A 20,684-nucleotide genomic window follows, 5' to 3' on the forward strand; every position below is an offset into this window, starting at 1 on the left:
ATGAATTTTTAAATATTTCCCAAAAAAACCAAAAAAACGGACCCCTGCGTTTTTCCCCCAAAAAAACGATCAAAAAAACCAAAAAAACAAGAACCAAAAAAACGCGTCACATCTCTAATCTCGAATATGATTTTTTTGTGACAGCTCAGCTGATTTTATTCTTTATGCCATTTTCATACTCATGATTCCTATCCAAATTATAAAAATCTATAAACAATCCTATATTATATATTTCAGGTATATTATCATATTTCAGCTTGGTTTTTTAAAAATGTCTGTTCATTTTTAGTCATGTAAATATAGTTAGACTAACTCTAGCAGCCAAGTCTGAGCCTTTGTAACATCATTGAAACATTGGGCCTTTTTCCTTTTTTTTTCGAATACTACCATGGTTGTTGGTCAAATTAGATACCATATTGTTCCTAAATTCAATATTGTGTGGGTTGCCATTTAGCAAAATGGCAACCCACTATTAAATTAATATTATCTAAACTTTTAATTTTTTCTTTATATATTGAATAATAAAATATTATGTTAATATTAGTGTATTTACAACTTTGAAATAATTGACTGTCAACTAAATTGATTAATATACTTTCTTAAGTTGACCGAAATTGATTAAATTTTAAAACTTTTGAACTCGATCTTGAGTCAGAATACTGTAGCTCAACTTAAAATTGAACCTGTCATTTCGAAAAGGACATAAGTCCAAAACTTTTAACAGTTAGTTTATAAGTTTGAATTAAAAATTTCTGTATGATTTATGTTTTTTATAAAAAATAAAAAATACATAACTTATATACAGAACGCATATAAATTATGTATTTTTTATTTATCTACTTCTATGTTTAATTTCTTTAGCAACCTAGACATTATTTTAATAAAAATCATATTTTTGTTGATTTTGAAAAGTTTTAGTAAATGAACTTGTGCCCTTTTCGAAATGACAGGTTCAATTGACTTTTACAGAAAAGAATTTTTAAAAAAGAGTTTTAAACGATTGAAAAACTCAACTTTTATAAAAATACTCATGAAGTTTTTAAGCCCATTTTAATTTTTGTATTCGTTTAATATGAAAGTATTTATGCAAATTACAAGCAAAAAGTAAATAAACAAAATTAAAAGACAGATAAAATGAAAATTTAATTTTAAAAATTATAAAAACCAAAGCTTAATCAAGTATAAGGTAACCATTATATATATTATGTATAATATACATATACATATAACCATTATGAATAGGGCACATTTACTTAGACATATAACCATATATACTTGAATAGGGCACATATAATTTTACATATGAATAGGGCACACATAATTATACATATAACCATTATGAATAGGGCACATATAAAATACAAAAATGCTTAAATTTTTATCCAATAAAATGGTAATAAAACTACAAAGAATGATTTTTTTTGTCATATCAAAGGCCTACATTTCTAAATATTATCTGGTAAAATCAAACCTCAGTAGAAAACTGAGGTTTGATTTTACCAGATAATAATAAGTTTTTTGCTCTTCACCTTGCATAAAACAGCTAAAAGCTGTTTTATGCAAGGTGAAGAGCGAAAAACTGTTTGTATAATTTGTAGTAGAAACACTTAAACTATATATTTATACATCATATTTATATTTATATATCATATTTATATTTATATATCATATTTATATTTTGAATAAACCACACACATAAATTTTAAGTTTATCTTAAGTCATCTTTATAAAATATAAGTAAATAATAAAAAAATAATTACTTATAAAAATTAAAGACCTTTTAAATAAATAATAAATTCTATCTAGATGTTAAAAATGTTATTATCATAAATTTTTTACATAGTATAAAAAAATAATTTAATGATACATTTTTAAATTTGATTAAAAAATAAAAATTCCAGGACATTTCCGAATATTTTTTGAAAAAATTCTTAATTTCCAGGACATTCCAGAGCACTTGTAAAAATCCAGGACATTCCAGGACTGTGGTCACCCTGCCATCCGGAAATATAAATGCATTTTGTGTAATTAGAAATATCGCATGTGTTTAAAAATTTTTTTTTTTAATAAAAACTTATAATATCATGTCATATCATAGATTATTTATATTAGAAGCACCAATATTCATATATATATATATATATATATATATATATATATATATATATATATATATATATATATATATATATACACATACATATATATACATATATATTACATAAAGTAATTAACTATTTAAGTTGCAACAACAAAAAATAATTTATCTATGCTATCTAGGACTTTTTGCCATTTTGTTGGTGACTTTTAATACCCTTTTAATAAAATTCCTTACCCTTTAGAAAAAAAAAAATGCTGTTATGTGAGTTCAAACCTCATCATTTTAAAATTTTTTATGCTTTAGATAGTGTTCTATGGACCAGAATAAATAAAATTTAAATAATGCTATGTCTGGGGAATACGGAGGATGTAATAAAACTTCCCAGTTAAGCTGCAGCATTTTTTCTTTAACCTTGCTGAATGTTGGTCGATTTGGTCAAACTGTCTTCCCGATTTCGTGAAGATGTCTTTGAACTCTTGACCAAGTGATCTGAAGAGTGTTTGCTATTTCCTGGATACTCAGTTTGGGATTTGTTTACACTAGCGTTTTTTAAGCCCCATTATTAAACCCTACCTAGCGTTAACTTTAATTGCTATTGGTAAAGTTAAAAGCACAATTGAAAAACTTTGTAAACCAACGTTGGTACTTATTTAAGTCTCCATACACATCACAATTTTTGTGGTTGTCGCAACGGTTGCAATAATACCTGATTGAGAATAAAACAGCATGCAATGAAATAAATGCTCTTCAGTTAATTGTCTGCCAATGTATTGTTGCACAATAAAACAGGTCTATACACATTTAAGCTCTGAGACTAAAGTAAACATTCCACACCAAAAATAATTGTATACTTATGGGTACACCTAATAGATCAAAGTAGAGATTGTTTGCAATCACTCCTCCACAAGATTTTACTTATCTCTTAAGAATTTAAATTGAAAGATATTTCTCATATTTTATGGAAAAATATCAAAAGTTGCCAGATAAAAATCAAAAAATTTTCTGTATCACAGCTTTTAATATTTTTCATAAACAGAATTTTTTTTATGAGTAGAGTTCTTGATGCATTTATTGAGTATATAATTAAAAACTTTTTCTTATTCAAAATTTATACATACTATACATTCATAATAACTTCTTTTCTACACATTTGAAAGAAGAAAAGAGTTTTCCTTTTTTAACATGATTGTTTGATCAATTCCATGGGGCAGGTCATAGTTGGTATGAATTAATTTTATTGCTTTTATTTGTTACAAAATTATCTTGAGTACATTCAAAATTCATGAATAATACGTAATAGTAATAATATAGAATACAGAATATTACATAATAATAATATTATAGACTGTTGTTTAAAAAATCTTGGAAGAAACAGAAGAAATAAAAGCAAATTTTTTTTTAATGTCATCATTTTGTATGCAATTTAGATAAGTTTTATATAAAATTTAAATACAGAATGAAAATTTTTTATAGATCATATAATTTAAAATAGAAAACTATAGCATGATTTTTGTCAATCGACTGGAACTTGTGTTTCTATTTTCAGAGGAAAACCACAGAGAGTTTAATTTGTGCAGGGAATGTTAAAGGAAAAACCACAATTCTAGAGCTACATATGAAAAGGTTGCTATAAAGATAGCAAACTTTGAAAGACTGAGCAAGACACTAATTAAAATATTAATTGGTAGTGTAGATGAAAATCTTTTAATGGATAATTTTATTCAGCATAATGCAGAACTTCATAAGTTGTGTAATAATAAATTAAGTGTTATAAAATTAAAAAGGCTGAACGACTTTTACTACTTTAGCAATTAGAGTACAAGAAGATGATGGTGTTGAGCATTTTTTTTCTTTTAATGAATCACCTACTAAGTAAAAGTGCTCCTTTAAAAATAGTTTGTGAAACCATTTTGAAATATTTTTCCTATAAAAGCTTTGATGGGGCACTTCATCAGGTTTCAACATTTGAATTGGAAAAATGTATTAGAAAATGTGCCACAATCCTTGAAGATAGCACTTTGTTATGTAAGCTTCGTGCTCTTGCCCAAGATGCTAGATATCACTTGTCTGTTGTCTACAGAAGATCTAATAAAAAAGAGATAAAATATCATTCTGACAAATAAAACAATGTTCAGGAGCTTGCAGAACTAAACACTATATGATACGAAGGATAAAAAAATTCCTGTTTTTTTTAAAATTAAAAGTTACAAGTTAGTTACTTTGCTGAGCTATACCAGAAAAGGGTCAGTGAACTTGGCGGAAACAATTCTGAAAGAATCCGTAGAACAAAAATAAAGGTTGTTAGAAAAAAAAATTAAAAGAAAAAAATGATTGTAAAAAATCTAAGGAAGTTTACTGATAAGAAATTTTTACATTTGACAAAATGGTTGCAAATGTTTTGAAGATTTATTATGAAAAGAATTATAAAGACGAATTTTCATATCATCTACAGCAGCTAATATCTTGCAGCAAGATATTCTTCACACATGTTTCTTCATATGTATGATGCTGCTGTAAATAGTGGACTTAAAAAAGCCAAAGTCAGAACTGTAGATACTGATGTTGTAGTTATTGATCAAACTTATTGTTATATATTATATATATTGTTATATATTATTGTTATATAAATATATTATAAATAGTCAGAAAATATTTCAGTTCATGAAAATAAAAATAATTTTTCATCTTCTTTTGACTTATTCTGAAAGAACAGAGTTTACCTCTAGTTCACCAAAACAGAAATGTTTACAACAGAAGATTTACAGTTGTTCCTTGTAGGAAGATATCATCAGCAATTTTCATTTAGTTGAAAGATTTGCAAATGGTCCTATGTGCTATGATCCTACAAGTTCTTGCTGTAAATAATGAATAAAATGCAAAAGTAATAAAAAAAAGAATATTTACCGGATACCCCCCTATATAAGATGGTTTGAAATTGCATATCTCTGTTTATCAGGTAATATTTGTGCAAAAAGATTGTTACTGTGTACCAATGATCCTGGAAGCTTCAAAAATGTGCAGTGAACTTATATGATGTGGCTGCAAAATAGAGAAAGCCTTTCTCTAATTTGTTCACTGCATATTTTGGAAGCTTTCAGAATTGATGGTACATGGTAGTAATGCATTAACACATTTGGGTGATTTTATGTAAAAACATCTAAGGCATGCAACCCTAAGCCTTAGATTTTGGTGATTTTTACACCACTCAAAAATTTTGATAAGTTTTAAACATCCCTAAAATTTAATCATCTAATTACAACTGATCACAGAGATATAATTAGTTTAACTTTGCCTTGAACCAACAAAAATCTGTCATTTAAAATAATGGTTATGTTCCGTTTGCAATGGAAAGCTAAAAATATGTACACCTACATATTTTCAGGCAAGGAGTTCTATAAAAAAATTAAAAAAAAAAATATTTTGAAAATTGAACCTCATTATAATGGGGCAAGTTTAATTACAAAAATGCTGATATAACATGTTTTTTTTTAAGATGTTGCCCTGAATAATTTAGAGTTGTTACAAAGAATCAATCTTTTCTTTAACAGAAAAAACTACTGTTACATGAATTAACAAAAAAAGAACAGAAGCACTTGGTAGACAAATTCAATTTTTTTGATTTAATTAAAAAAATTAAAATTTTTTAAATTAAATCAAAAAATAAAAATAAAAAATTATAAACTGCCAGATTTGAATTTTCTTAAATTTGACATGTATCTAAAATTTATAAAAAGTATAACAGTATAAAAAATAAATAATTAAATACACACTACAATATTAAAAATAAATAATTAAATACACACTACAATATTAAAAATAAATAATTAAATACACACTACAATATTAAAAATAAATAATTAAATACACACTTCAATATCAAAAAATATTACCTGTTTTGCATTACGCCTTATTTCAGTTAAATAATCTATCAGGACTTTCAAACCTTTTAAAAAAAAGTAAAATTTTAACCTTTTAAACAAAAATTTACTAGAAGTTACAATTCTTTATTATTATTTCTTACATTATATTTCTATCTTATTTAATAAGTTAAAAGTCATCAAATTTAAAAGTTTAGACAATTAACATATTTATATAAGTATAAACAATTTGATAAATAAAGAAATAACATAAAGCTTTTAATTTAGCATTAACTAGTCTCTGCTAGAGATGATACAACTACTGAAGTTGTAAAGGTTTAAACAGGTGCTGTTTAAATAGAAGTTGAAAAAAGGTGGCCACTCAAAAAGCTGAAGGAGGTTGGCAACTCAAGAAGCTGAAAGAGGTTGGCCACTCTAGAAGCTGAAATAGAGTGGCCACTTAAGAAGGTAAAACAGGGCAGCCACTTAAAAAGGTGAAACAGGGTGGTCACTCAAATATTTTAAAGTAGAAGAACATTTTGGGACAAAAATCAAAAGGTTTTCAAATATATATATATTTTATACACATCAACATACATTAATAGATCACAAACTAAATTAATTCACTGACTGACATAAATCAGAAACCTAAACCGAAGCAGCAGCATAACTTAAAGACACAAACTACAAATCAATAGGCAAAAATCAGAAAGAAAAATCTAAAAACAAAAATAAAAAATAAAAAAATCAAATAGCCTTATGTACTTCAAAAGATTATACATAACATCTCTGCTTCAAAAATTGCCTTTATTTTTTCCTGAGTATCTGATATCTAAAAAATTCCCTGAATATTAAAGGTTTTCATGGAAAATCTGTTAGGGAATGACTAATAGTTAGGAAATAAATAAAAATAGTTAGGGAATAGGGAATATATCTAAGCTCTGTACAAACCTTATAACGATCTGATGTAATTCTTTAAGCATAATAGATTTTCAAATTTCTCTCATTATAAAATTGTGCTTTGTAAGCAAAACATTTTTTTTTATGTTTTATATTTTATAGCATTATATTTGTTTTGCTTATTTAAAAAAATTAGTTCACCTTTTTCTATATCTCCATCACTGAAATTTGGAAGTGTTGACGGATATTTTATGCTTTTGTGAAACTCTTTAGGTAGCAAATTTGGAAACAATCCAATTACAAACGATGGATCTTCGTCAATGCTGTTAAATAGTTTTATAGCTTCTTCAAACCGCCTTTGACAGAACTGTGAAAAACCAAGCAACTTTTTTATTTGTTTTATTTTATTTTTTTTTTTATCACTAACTTCATCCATGAGCTCAGTAAGCGTGAGTGCCATTTCATATTCTTTTTCTTCAATTAACTGGTCAATTTGTTTATTAACATCAACTGGACACAGTCTAAAAAAAAAGTAAAAGAAAATGACAGTAAAAGCAAACAAAAGATTAAGAAAATAAATTTTTTGTCAGCCTACTCTATACTTTTTCACATGATTGATGTATTTTTTAACATTGTTTTAACATTCGAAGACATAAACTTGTATGTTTAAATTAAAAAATGATAGCTACAGTAAACTCCTGGTTGCTCGAACTGGCACTTCTTTGAATTTCCCACTTATTCAAAGCAATTTTCATTCCCCGTGAATTTTCCTTACCAAACTCATGAAAATATCCATCAGTTATTCAAACCAGCAGTTATTTGAAATTTTGTTTATTCGAAATAATTTTTTGCACCCCTTTTCAAACACCCCATCAGTTATTCAAAGTTTTCTTTCAGCTCAAGATACTATTGCATTACATTTTGAAATATAACTTAATCGAATGAAATCAAAATATTTGTATGTATATTTGTAAAAAAAATAATGTTATCAAAATATAAAAAAATTGAACACATTAAACGTAGTGCAATGAAAATCTTAACATGGCGTCTACACGAAAGAAGGCAGAACCATGCCTGTACTGTGGGGGTTGTCAGACGCAATCGACCACCCTTTTTTAATAAACTCTCTTTGTTTCTTGCAAATTTTTTAGTAAAAAGCGAAAATGTCAAATTAATTGATTAATTGATTAATGTTTTTAAAGCACGGAAAAAGGTCAAAGTAAAAAGAATGTGGCCTAAAAGTTTAGTGTTCCTCAAAACACTTTAACTTACTGGATTAAGCATTAAGAAGACATAATCAAAAAGAGCCAGTCAATTTGGAGCTAAGAGACAATAGTTTTGGAAAGCATGATTTCGTTGATAAATTTTGTTGAGAAATTGTAAAGATTTTATTTTTTTATTTTTAATTTGTTTTTTAGAAGGTAAAGATTTAAAGCAGCTTATTTAGAAGGTAAAGACTTAAACAGCATTTTATTCCAAAGTTTTTCTTCTTTTTTACTCCTTTTTTCTGTTAAAATTTGATAATAATTTGAAAAAGGTCTGTTTAAAGAAAATGTTTAGTTATTCAAAATAACTTTGGTTGTTTGGAGTAAATTCTAATTCCCCTAAGTGGTTCGAATAACCTGGAGTTTACTGTATATATATAGTTAAACCTGCTAATAATGCTAATTAATCTAATTAATTAGCATAATTAAATCTGCTAATTAATTAGATTAATATTGTTATTGTATTAAATTTTTTAATTCTCAAAATGTTTTACTAAAAACAAACAATTGCTCAATAACTTTTTACCTTTTTACTTCCTTATAACACTGTATTTTGCTGTCAAATAAAGCACATTATGAAAGTGTTGTAGAATCAGTTGTTAATTAACTTAAATATATAATAGATTGAATTTTGTTTTTATCAAAGTTGTTAAATTAATTTTATAATATAAGAATGCTATCATAGTGAATTGAAGAAAATTTGTTCTATATTTAATCTGAAAACATGTTTTGGAACACTTTTTAAATTATAAATCAACAAATCTAGGCTTAGAATATAAATTTGTAAAATTAGGAGGCATAAGCCACCATTATTGCACAGTGCAAGATGGAGCTTTAGAGCATCAATGCTCTGACTATCTACATTCTTATACCATTATGAAAGTGTGGACCTAAAACGTAATCTTTATTGCAAACCCTTCAAAAAAAATTTGGTTCAGCAAACAACTATTCATGAATAAATCATATAAAAACATGCTAGGTGCATTGAACGATATCAACCGAGTAGGTGATTTAAAGTGCTTTACAAAACATTGGAGCTAAGTACCTATATATATGGTAGCTGTTTATTTATTATAGTGTGTGTGTGTGTACATATATATATATATATATATATATATACATACATACATATATATATATATATATATATATATATATATATATATATATATATATATATATATATATATATATATATATATATATATATATATATATATATAATAGAAAAAATCATTATAGCATACAGTGTTTTCAGAAAATGGAGAAAAAATGAAAAATAATTAAAGATATGATTGCTGCCTCATGCCAAATCCTCAGTGGATCTAGCAGCACTCCAGAGTGCTTATCTAAATACGCATTCATAGTTTCTATTAATATATTATTTAATATTATTAAAATTTTTCACGACAAAAAAGTAAAATAAATAATATATAATGGGACATATATATATATATATATATAGATATATATATACAGTAGCGTGCAAAAGTTTAGAAACACTTACTTTTTTTAGTTTTTAACTTTTCACAAACTTTCTCAAGTAACCTGAAATTTTTACCAAATGTATTTTATATTATAACAATTCAAAATCCATTTAACAAGATTTTTAAAACTCACCGGTCAATTAATTTTTATTGCTTTTTAAAAAGGCATCCGTGCAAAACTTTAGAAACAGCTGAATTTGGATTATTATTTATTTCTATAAAGCTGAAATATTTACAAAAACTTTCAGAATTTACAATTTTTTAATAAAATAGTTTCAATAAAAAAGTTAGTATTTGGTGGCATATCCATTTGCCAATAAAAAAGCATCACAGCGACGAGGCATCGAATCAACTAAATTAATGAGAACATCCAGAGGAATATTATACCAAAATTCTTTAATGAAACCAAATAAATTGTCTTTGTTGGTTGGTATTCTACCAACAAATTGCCTGTCAATGTACTCCCAAAGATGCTCAATGGGATTGAGATCTGGGCTCTGTGAAGACCATTCAAGAATGTTGACTTTTTTTGATTAAAATTATTCCCTAACAGATCTGGCACAATGCTTTGCCTCATTATCTTGTTAAAAGATCCAATTGCGATTGATTTTGTCCTTTGCATGGGGTAGCATAATGTTCTTCATTATGTCAAAGTAAACTCTTTGGTCCATAATACCGTCTATGTGATGAATGGGACACAGGTTGTCACGACTAAAACACCCCCAAACCATAACATTTCCTCCTCCATGTTTAACAGTAGGTAACTGATATTTTGGATTGAATCTGTCTCTTATTGGATCTAATTCTGTCACTACTGAATAGCACAAACTTTAATTCATCAGAGAAAAGGACTTTTGACCAATCATTAACTGTCCAACTGAGATGATCTCTCGCAAATTTTATTCTGGTTCTTAAATTTCTCGCAGATATAAGAGGTTTCTTAACTGGACGGCGACCATACAGATTATTTTGTCGTAATCGACGTTTAGTTGCATCAACGCTACAGTTTGTGCCATGAAACTGATGCATAATTGAATTAAGTTCGACAGCAGTCATGCGAGGATTATTCTTGCAAAACTTTACTAATAATCTATCAGCCTTTTCAGTTGTAACTTTAGGTCTTCCAGAGCGAGGCTTGCTTTTAATAGTTTTGCGCTGACGAAACCTATAGTATTACCATCAAAGATCCACAATCGAAATTCCTTGTCGAAAAATATTTGGGTTCTTTCCTCAAATCATGCCAGTAGCCACTAAAACCATCAGGCCCATCAAGATTAAACTTTTTCTCGTCCAAAAAAATCACCTGGTATTGAAAACAAAAATATTCAGTTATTTAAATATCTTACGTATTCATGAGAATTTAATCTAAAATTTCATACTTGTTCCCAATCGTGTGCCATGTTTTCGCAGGCGAATTCCATCTGTTTCTGTTTGTGAACGAGCTTCAAATTTGGTGCTTTATTTATTTTTGATCGTACAATGTGTGGGATGTCTTTAAGAACTTTCCTCATCGTCTCCTTGCAAATATTTAAACCCAAATCTGACTTAATTGTTTTCAAACTTTTTGATGAATTTGATGCGAGTCGAACAAATCTGCATTTTTCACGGTCCGAAACCCTAGATTTCTTTGGTTTCCCCTTGATTGTTGCATAATCTGATGGATTTTTCAAGAAATTACTGATAACGTGATCTGATCTCTTCAATCTTCTAGCAATTTCTTGATTTAGAACTTTTTCTCGATGATAAGCCTTTCTTTCGGCATTTGGTTAAGTTCAACCTAATTTCGACTCACAAAATAAAAAATACTACAGAATATAAGAAATTTGCGACAAAACTCATAAAAACTTTAGTGCGTCTATAGAAAATTGCTCGTCAAAACTCTCAAAAACTTTAGAGCGTCTATAGAAAATTGCCACGTGAATATTAAAAATTTAATTATTTTAATACAATCAAGACAATTAATGATCAGATGCATAATGGATCATTGTTTTCTTACATACACTTATTCAAAAGTACCATTAGAACAATTTTATTACCACTGTAACACTATAAATCCGCTAAATTCTACATGCGTCTATAGAAAATGGTCGCAGTGTAGTTTTTAAGTTTTTTTTTTTAAAAATTAATCATTATAACAAAACAGACAACAATAAAAAATTAAAATATCAAAACTGGCGCTACTTTTTAGCTAATATTTTTTTATTTAAAAAAAAAAAAGAAACAAAACGAAAAAATTATTATTTTTTTTTTTGCTGAACATTTTTGACGAAAAATATAGGTTAATAAAAATAAAATTAATCGTCATTCAAACTTCATGAGTAGTTTTTATAAAGTTAATTACTTCTTTTATCCTGCTGCTTAAACGATATCTTTATGCTTAAATATTAAAAAATGATAAGAAGCTCGACTGAAATGACTGCTTAAGTTAAATGGATTAACACATACATGAATGCACAACATTTTACACTTGAAAAAAGACCTGATATAAATATATATTTCATAATTAGTATAATTAGTGGTTAATGCATAATTAACAAAACTTAAATTACTGAAATTAGTCATAATTTCTGTAATTCAGGTTTTGCTAATCAAGATTCCCAGCTGTTGGGCTTCATTGTTAGATATATATTCTTATATGTAAAGATTTGAATAAAAAAGTAAAAAGCTGAACATCTTCAATTTGTTTTATGTTTTGCAATTTATTTATAAACTTAAAAAAAATTTAATTAAAATGAAAAAGATTTGAATTGAATGGTAGGGAAGAGTTACCATAATTGGAACAGCGCCTTAATAAGAACACTTGCATTTTTTTTTTTGAAAAATTATGAATTATGGCTATGATTTGCATTTTTTTTAGTAAAATGCTACTAATGCTAACTAACATAATAATGATTATAATGTTTACATTCAGTCAAAAGAATTTGTATATGTTATTTCAAAGTTTTTAGCTGTCATTAATAGGAAGTTAACATTAGCTTTGTTTCCCCTTAGATCATCTTGCAGTATTCCCATTCTTCTATCAAGTAAGGTATCATAATGTTGTAAGTATTGGTGGGTCTTTGATGAGATCATACTTTAATTAAAAAATTAAGGTATTAGCTATAAAAAAATTGTATTACTCAAACATATAGACCAAATATTTATGTCTCAAAAGAAAGTTGACAAATTTACCTAATCTTCTGATATAATTACTTGAGCAATTGAATATTTTGCTATATCTAGGACTCTGTACACCCAGATTTCTGTCGACTATAAATTACTAGTTATTAGAACTTTGATAAGAATCACTTCAAAACTTTAGATTACTAGATAGTTTAAATTCTACGTTTTGACTTTTATAGTTATTAAAAAAACATTTAAGGTTTCTTTGCGTCATTTTTTTCAGTAATCTAATTTTGTATTCACACCACATTGATTGCACTGGGTAAACTATACTGCTTTAGGTTATATGATTTTTTGTGTTTAAATTGATGGGATTTAAAATGAAAATAACAATATAAACTTAACTTATAAGTTGCTGCAAGCATGATGTTGCAGTGATATAACAAAATAGTCTAAAAACTCCTTAATTAGAACTTTAAAGTTTTCCTTACTTAATCAGTAATAAAATCAAAGAGTTGGAAATAGTTCAAGAGCAACTTAAAAATACTTATTAACAACCATAAACCTTAAAAATAATACTTTTTTTCATGATTTTAATCAATAAATTAAGAGAACATTAAAACAGTTGAAGCTTTTATACAATTTTTTGTTTGCAGACAATTTGTCAGGGTAATATTAATCCTATTATAAGTTTTGAATTAACTGTTTAAGTTTTCACGGTAAAGATAAAAATCATTTTAAATCATTTGTTGTTGATTTTATCAAGTTTTTTTTAAAACAACCTGTTCTGATTAAGGAATCAAACAAAAGAACCAGTTAACTTGATTGGAGCAAAATGGTATCTTTGCAAAAGCATATTTATTTGCAATAGCAATGCAATCAATTAAGTCAAATTATGGTTAAAAGTATAGTGGGTTGTCTGTTTGTATTAATCTAATCATAAATGTTTTCCTTGTTAAGTCATCCTTGGTTAATATATATTTATTCTTTAAGTGTTCCAATTAAGACAACTTTCCCCTACTAGTGTTAAATGGTAGCACTAGTTTTTTTTCGGGTTATAAAACTAGTCAGTTACCATTTTTTAAAAGGAAACTATTTTAGCAACCCTGCTACTAAATGAGGACCTCGCAAGTTACTGAGGTATAAAATACTTTAAAACTATAAATTTCTACATTTAAAAAACTGTGGCGAGGTTGTCCGAAAAATGAGGAAAAAAGTGAAAGCAAAAATTATCTAGAAAGTTATAAAAGCAAAAAAAAGTATTAACTTATTCAACAATAATTCAAATTAGAAATAAATAAGTTTGATCAGATATATATATATATATATATATATATATATATATATATATATATATATATATATATATATATATATATATATATATATATATATATATATATATATCTGATCCAATCAAATATAAAGTTAAGCAATGTGAATAAAACTGCAAATACTTTAGATTGAAAACTCCCACATAATCATTGTAATATACTTTCTGAAATAACTTTTGCAGTAGATAATATTTATGCCAGGTTAAACATTTTAATTGGATTAAGTGTTAAGACTTTATATTTACTAAACTAATTTAGTAAATATAAAGTCTTAATACTTAATCCAATTAAAATGTTTAACCTGGCATCAAAACAGGTATGAATGATAAGTGAGGTATTAAAAGATAAGTAAGGCTTGTATTAAGCTTTTTTGACATGATGATAAGACTATTGAAAAAATGATAAGGAATTTTATAAATTAAAAAAATGTAAAGTATTAAATAAAATATTATTTAAAGTCTAGAACATATTGAAAATATTACTAACCCTCTCCTCCAGGTGGGGTGGGGCAGGGAGCTTCCAGTAAAACTTAATTAGGTGAACACAAGCATAAAAAAAAAATCTCCTAATTAACTCTAGGATTATCACTGCTTGAGATTTCTTTTGTCTCCTTCTTTAAGAGTCTTAGTAATCCCAAAAGATTTATGTATCTCTACACCTAGAAGATTTAGTTACTTGTGCATGACATAAGTGCCTTTCATATTTTTAATTTAATTTTAATTTTTTTTAAATATAGTATGAGTTTTTTATTCTTCTTCCTCACTTTTTAAAACTATGCAACAGGTAATAAAGAAACTTAATTTATAATAACAAAGTTAATATATATATATATATATATATATATATATATATATATATATATATATATATATATATATATATATATATATATATATATGCATATATTTTGTAATAAATAAGTTTTGTTTACTATATTAATAACATTTAACTATTTTAACTGTTTCTAGACAATTTATTTGCAATGATGTAACTGTTTACTTTTATAAAAAACTGTAAAAAGTTGCTTAAATTAAAAAAAATTTAAACAAGCAAATGGCATAGCAAAAGGCAAACGAAGTGGAAAATCGTAGACATTAAACTTGAAAAACAATAACACAAATTCAAGAACATGTGAATTAAAAGCAAATGGAATTATACATAAATTTAATTTGACTTATTTTTTCTGTGGTCTATTTATTTTAATTAGTCACCAGTCGATATAGAACCTGTTCCAGGTGTAGAACCAAGAACAAATATCATAAAAGAAGTTAAATTCAATATTTAACTATTACTATGCTATGTGCATAATAAAAGGTAAATGTACTTATTTTTGGCCCAAAATACGATGACGTAGTAATGGCATTAACAACATCTAGAGCAGAACCAAGAACAGCACTTATACAATAGGTATATAATTATATTCACATTAATTTTTAAAGTTTATTAGTTTCCAAGATATATAGTATTATATCAACTTTATGATTAGGTGTCTATAAATAGAATATATGAACCCGTCTGCAAAATGCGCAAAAATAAAATTTTGAGTTAATCTTGGTTTTTAGCATTATGATATATATAGTAGCATAATATATAAAAAAATTATTGATAAAAGTTTTTCAGTCTGAAATACTGATTTTGAGTAGAAAATATCTACGTATAAAGCAATTAGTGTATTTTTGTTTCAATCAAGTTCATGAAGAACTATTACTATGATAAAAGTTTAAACACACAAAAAAATAAAATTTATCGACCACCCAAAAAATTTCTTATTTTACATGCTAATCATGAGCAACTTTTCCTTAACCACTCTGGTTGCTCCCAAAATAAATAATTTCAGTTTTTGATTTTTTGGTTTCTAATTTATGGTATTTCCTAAATTTTGCATACCATTTTCATTCATACCACGTAGCTATTCCAACAGTGGGATATTTGTGCTGCGTGGCAGGGAGCTCAATCTAGCATAAAAATACATGCTACTCCTATTCAGAAACCAGAAATCTCTGAGCTTTGGAATCAAATAATAAAGTATTTAAAATAGGCTTTCTGCTGTATCTTTTCTTTCAATTCATGTTTACTAGATTTTCTTTTTTATTTGTGATATACTAACTTCAGAACCTCCAGAAATCTTAGTCATATGTTTGAAAATATTTTAACATTAATAAAAGGTCTTTATTTAAGCTTTTTTTCAAGGTGAAAGTTTGTCTCTTCAACCAATAATGAAAACGGTCTAATTTATTATATAAACACAGCAAATAATTGTGTGGCATAAAAAAGCAAAAAAAAATAAATATAGTGCATAAACCTACAGAAACATGTCCACAACTGTCACTTAAACCCACAGAAACATGTCCACAACTGCCACATAAACCCACAGAAACATGTCACAGTCACATGTCCACAACTGTCACATACAAAAGAATACAAGTAAAACTGGTTCATACTTTGTTTATGTTCATGTATTAATTGATTAGCATTGTGATGTCATACAATCAATATAAACACAAATAAGAAATATATAAAAAACTTGCTAGCAGCTTTTTCACATTTAATGATCACTGATGACATCATACTGATATAGTCATCTGTGGGCGCTTTAATACACACACATCAACTGAGGGTTTGATTTTGGGTAGGGAGTATCAATGTATAAAAGACATTTACTACAGAAAAATTTGTCTTTTTCATCATAATTTTTAATTTTTATTTCTTGTCTGGAAAAGTGTTTGTAAAAGTCAACATTTTATAAATTTTTTTGTTATTCACCTCCTCAAGGCCGAGAAGGCCACTACAGATGAGGAGGCTACTTAATAGTGGTTATAACCCTCTCTCAACACTATAACTTCTAATCACGAACCTTGACAAACAAGGCCACTGCGCGGAGAAACAAGTTGAGCGCGGTATTACCAGGGACGAGGTGGGGATCGAACTCGGAACCTCTTGCTTATGAAGCAAGCGCTTTACTACTACACCACTACAGCATTGAAAAAAGCAAAATATATTTGTAAAAAGCAGACCTAATCTGCAATAGTTCCAGTGGGCATATTAAAAAAACATATTAAAAGGTATAAATGCATTTTTAAGAGGTCTATAACAGATTTTACTTTAAAATTAAAAGTAATAAAAATTATATTTCTGATAACATAAAAAAAATACAAGAGTTTAATTAAATCAATTTTTACTTTATAAATCTTCAACTAAATAATTACTTTTGAGACCCAAAAAGTCTTTTGTTGTTTTTTTATTTCTGATAATTTTTGTGGTAAAATTTAGACTTAATGGGAAAGAAAGAAACCAATAAAAAATTGACTTATGTTTATTTAATGAGAAAGAAAAAAATGAAGATAGAAAAGAATTCTAAAGTTTTGATGTTTAAGGAAATTAAGTAGATAATAGGTACAATAGGTAAGGAAATTAAGTAGACAATAACGAACTATTTGAGCGAGAAGAAAGAGTTACAATAAAATAATGCAACTTTACTGATTAAAAAGTATGCAAGATTGCATTTTGGCAGGAGATGATTTGAAAACTATCAGTTTAGTTTAGATAAGCATTTTTTTTTCAGCACATTTCTGAAATGTTTAAATGAAACAACTATTTAGATGTTTAAATCATTAAAACATAATAAATAAAACACAATAGGGTTCAATTGCATGCCATTCCTGTCCAAGCCTGGCTTAGCAGTTTTAAATAAATAAGTGTGTTTTAAAAGATAAAGGTCATCATTAGAAAAACAAATTCTGAGCAATCTAAAACTTTGTGTAAAAACTGGAGTAGTCGTAACCAGCAAGGGCTGTTGCTCTTCTCCTTCTTGATCCATACTGATCTTCTCCTTAAGCTTGCTTTATATAGTGTATCTGGGAAAATTTTTGAAATTATTAAATAATTTCTTTCTAACCGCAGTATTAAAGTCATCCTTGAAGGCCAAAACTCTCCTTTGTTCCTAGTAACTTTTGGGGTACCTTAAGGCACTATACTTGATCCTGTATTGTTTTTTATCGACATTATTGATCTTCCTGACATCTAAAACGGCTCTATTTACTGACAACTCCACTTTATACTCCTGTCTTGACAAAAAGTCTTCTTTTTTTATATGCTTAGAACAGGCAGCCAACAACATCACATTACAGTCAACATTCCTATATTAATGAATGGCAACCATCTTTTAAGCCCTATTGTTTACATCTTTTTGGATTGTCATTTGCTACTGATCATGGAAACCATATATACAACCAATTGAAAAGTTCTACTAAAGCAAAAAAAGAAACCATATATACAATCAATTGAAAAGTTCTGCCTCTCTTGATGCTCTTTCACTACTAGACAAAACCCAAAAGTGCATTGTAAATGTAGTTGGATTTGGTTTATCTGCCAAGCTTGAGCCTCTCTCCCATCATTGAGAGGTTGAATCTCTTTCTATTTTTTATAAATACTATCATGGTTGCTGCTCATAGGATCTATTATCCCTAGTTCCAACAATTAAAACTCATTCTCATATGAGTTGTCATTCAACAAGGTTGCATTCTTTTACTGTATCTGTTCCTGCATGCTCTGCAAGCTCTAGTTTTTTCCCTGCACTTCAATCCTTTAAAACTCTCTCTCTTCTTCATGTTTTTCAGACTCATACAAAAAAAAAAGAAAGAAAGATTGCCTTTGTTAAAGATATTATTAAAGGGATTTCTACCTGTCGAGACATTTTGTGTTCATATTTAAAAAAATGTTTTAAAAAAAATGTTAGGCACAAATTATTATAATTAAAACAAAAGAATAAATGCATACCAAGAAAAACTAACTTTTTTGTTTTAGTCGAATCTTGCCTTTTCTGTTTTGTAATAGGTCAATTAGTCTTCATAATATATGCCGCTCTCTACATACTTGATAATTTATTCAAGCACATTTTATTTCTAAGAACTTTTGTACATTAAATCATTGATTTTTTTGTTTGTTTAAAATTTATAGAAACAAAAAAAACAATGATGTCATTTTAATTTTCAATAATAAACATTTATTATTAAGTTTTAATCTAAAAAATTAAAACAAAATTTTTTTAAAAACATTTTATTTAATATGAACACATTTTGTCTTAGCAAAATTGGGAATCCCTTTGAAGATTTAAATGATTTTTATTTATTTATAAATTAAATTCTGTTTACTTTATTAGAAAAAAGCATCTGTGGTTCCTCGCTGGAGAACACTCTGACCCATCTAATTACTGTGCAGTCAAGCTACTCTTTATCATTAGCTTGAGTCTAATAACTTACACTCTGACAATCATTATGTACTTTAACCTCTTGTTCTACAGATGACATGTTACTCGGAATTAGGAAAAATGAGGTCAGCAATAACTTGCCAACCTAAATCTGTGTGAGGTCAACACCAGGTTAGCAGAAAAAACATGAAAAAAAGTTCAACTATAAAACATAGAAACGAGGTCAGCAACTTTTTGCTGACCATAAACACTTCTAGGTCAGCAGTTAGTTCGACATTGCCGAATGCTGACTGAGAGCTGTAGATGGAAAGCAACAAGGCAAAGACTATTGAAGGGGTATTACTCTTGAAATATCAAAGACTTTCAATAAAGTTTAGCATGCATTTTCTCTTCTTGACGAAAATGTATAGTAAATGTAATTGAAACCGCCAAGTTTGAGCCTCTGTTCCATAGAAGCAAGGCTTCATATAAGAAAGAACTATCTACTGTCTTTATATTCTTCTGGCTCAATCCAGAAAAATGTTTGGATAAAATATCCAGAATATGTTTTCCCTTATTTTCTTTTAAAATTGTTTTTAACTTTTTTTTTCAGGCATTTTCCAATTTTCGAATGAGTGATGAGTGAAAAAGCTTAAAAAAATATATATATTACAAAAATTTATACCTAAACTTGCATGTATAGAAAATGTTTTGGATATCTGTAAAAACTAAAAGTTGAAAAAAATATCTGGAATTCTGGAAATATCCAAAAAAACTTTGATATAAAATATGATTTAAAAAAAAAAAGTCACAAAAGAAATCCCAGTCAACCTTAAGTTAGTAATAAGAAGTGTAGTAGTAGAGTGAATCTGATGTAAAAGAAAACAAGATAAACGTTTTAGTGAGATTATAGCATGAAATCATTTAAAAGAGAAAAATAAGAAATTGAGCACAAGTTAGGGTGAGAGGAAAAACACAAATCAAGGAGCAAAGTTAAGTGATTTCAGATGTCTTTAAACTTAGTGTAAACAAACTTGAGTCTTGAGTCATTGTTGTCTTCAGTTATGTTTTAAGAAAGATATTTATCTAGTTGACATGCTTGTTCATCATCATGCCTTGCGCAGAAAGATCTTACGTTTAAATTCTTTTTGATGCGCAGAAAGATCTTCATCTAGTTGACATGCTAACACGCTATGTCAAGAATAAGTGCTATCATAAGCGCAAGTGCTGTCATAATTATACCAGCTATTATAATAGCTTTGTTATGGCAGTTATGTTAAAGACAAAAAAAATGTATTTTTATGATTTATGAAAGTAGTTTATTAAAAACTAATCAATATAAATTGATAGGTCAAGATTATTATAAAAGCTATACAAAATAATAATAATTGTAAAATTTGGGTCCACATATAATCTTTTACAACATGACAACTTCTTTAAGATCTCTTTTAGA

At 27.2% G+C, this 20,684-nt stretch overlaps 1 protein-coding gene across 1 annotated transcript in view; it reads right to left on the reverse strand.

Annotated features, from left to right (window-relative positions):
* LOC100204511 (vam6/Vps39-like protein) overlaps positions 1–20,684 on the reverse strand; it is a 49,107-nt gene that overhangs the window by 5,363 nt on the left and 23,060 nt on the right. The window contains exons 3-4 of the mRNA XM_065820229.1: positions 7,060–7,379; positions 5,992–6,044 (exon numbers count right to left, since the gene is read on the reverse strand). Of these exons, the coding sequence (XP_065676301.1) occupies positions 5,992–6,044; positions 7,060–7,379 (373 nt within the window). The remainder of the gene's footprint in view (positions 1–5,991; positions 6,045–7,059; positions 7,380–20,684) is intronic.

The sequence above is a fragment of the Hydra vulgaris genome, chromosome 15 (genome assembly GCF_038396675.1).
Source record: "Hydra vulgaris chromosome 15, alternate assembly HydraT2T_AEP".
Lineage (NCBI taxonomy): Eukaryota > Metazoa > Cnidaria > Hydrozoa > Anthoathecata > Hydridae > Hydra > Hydra vulgaris.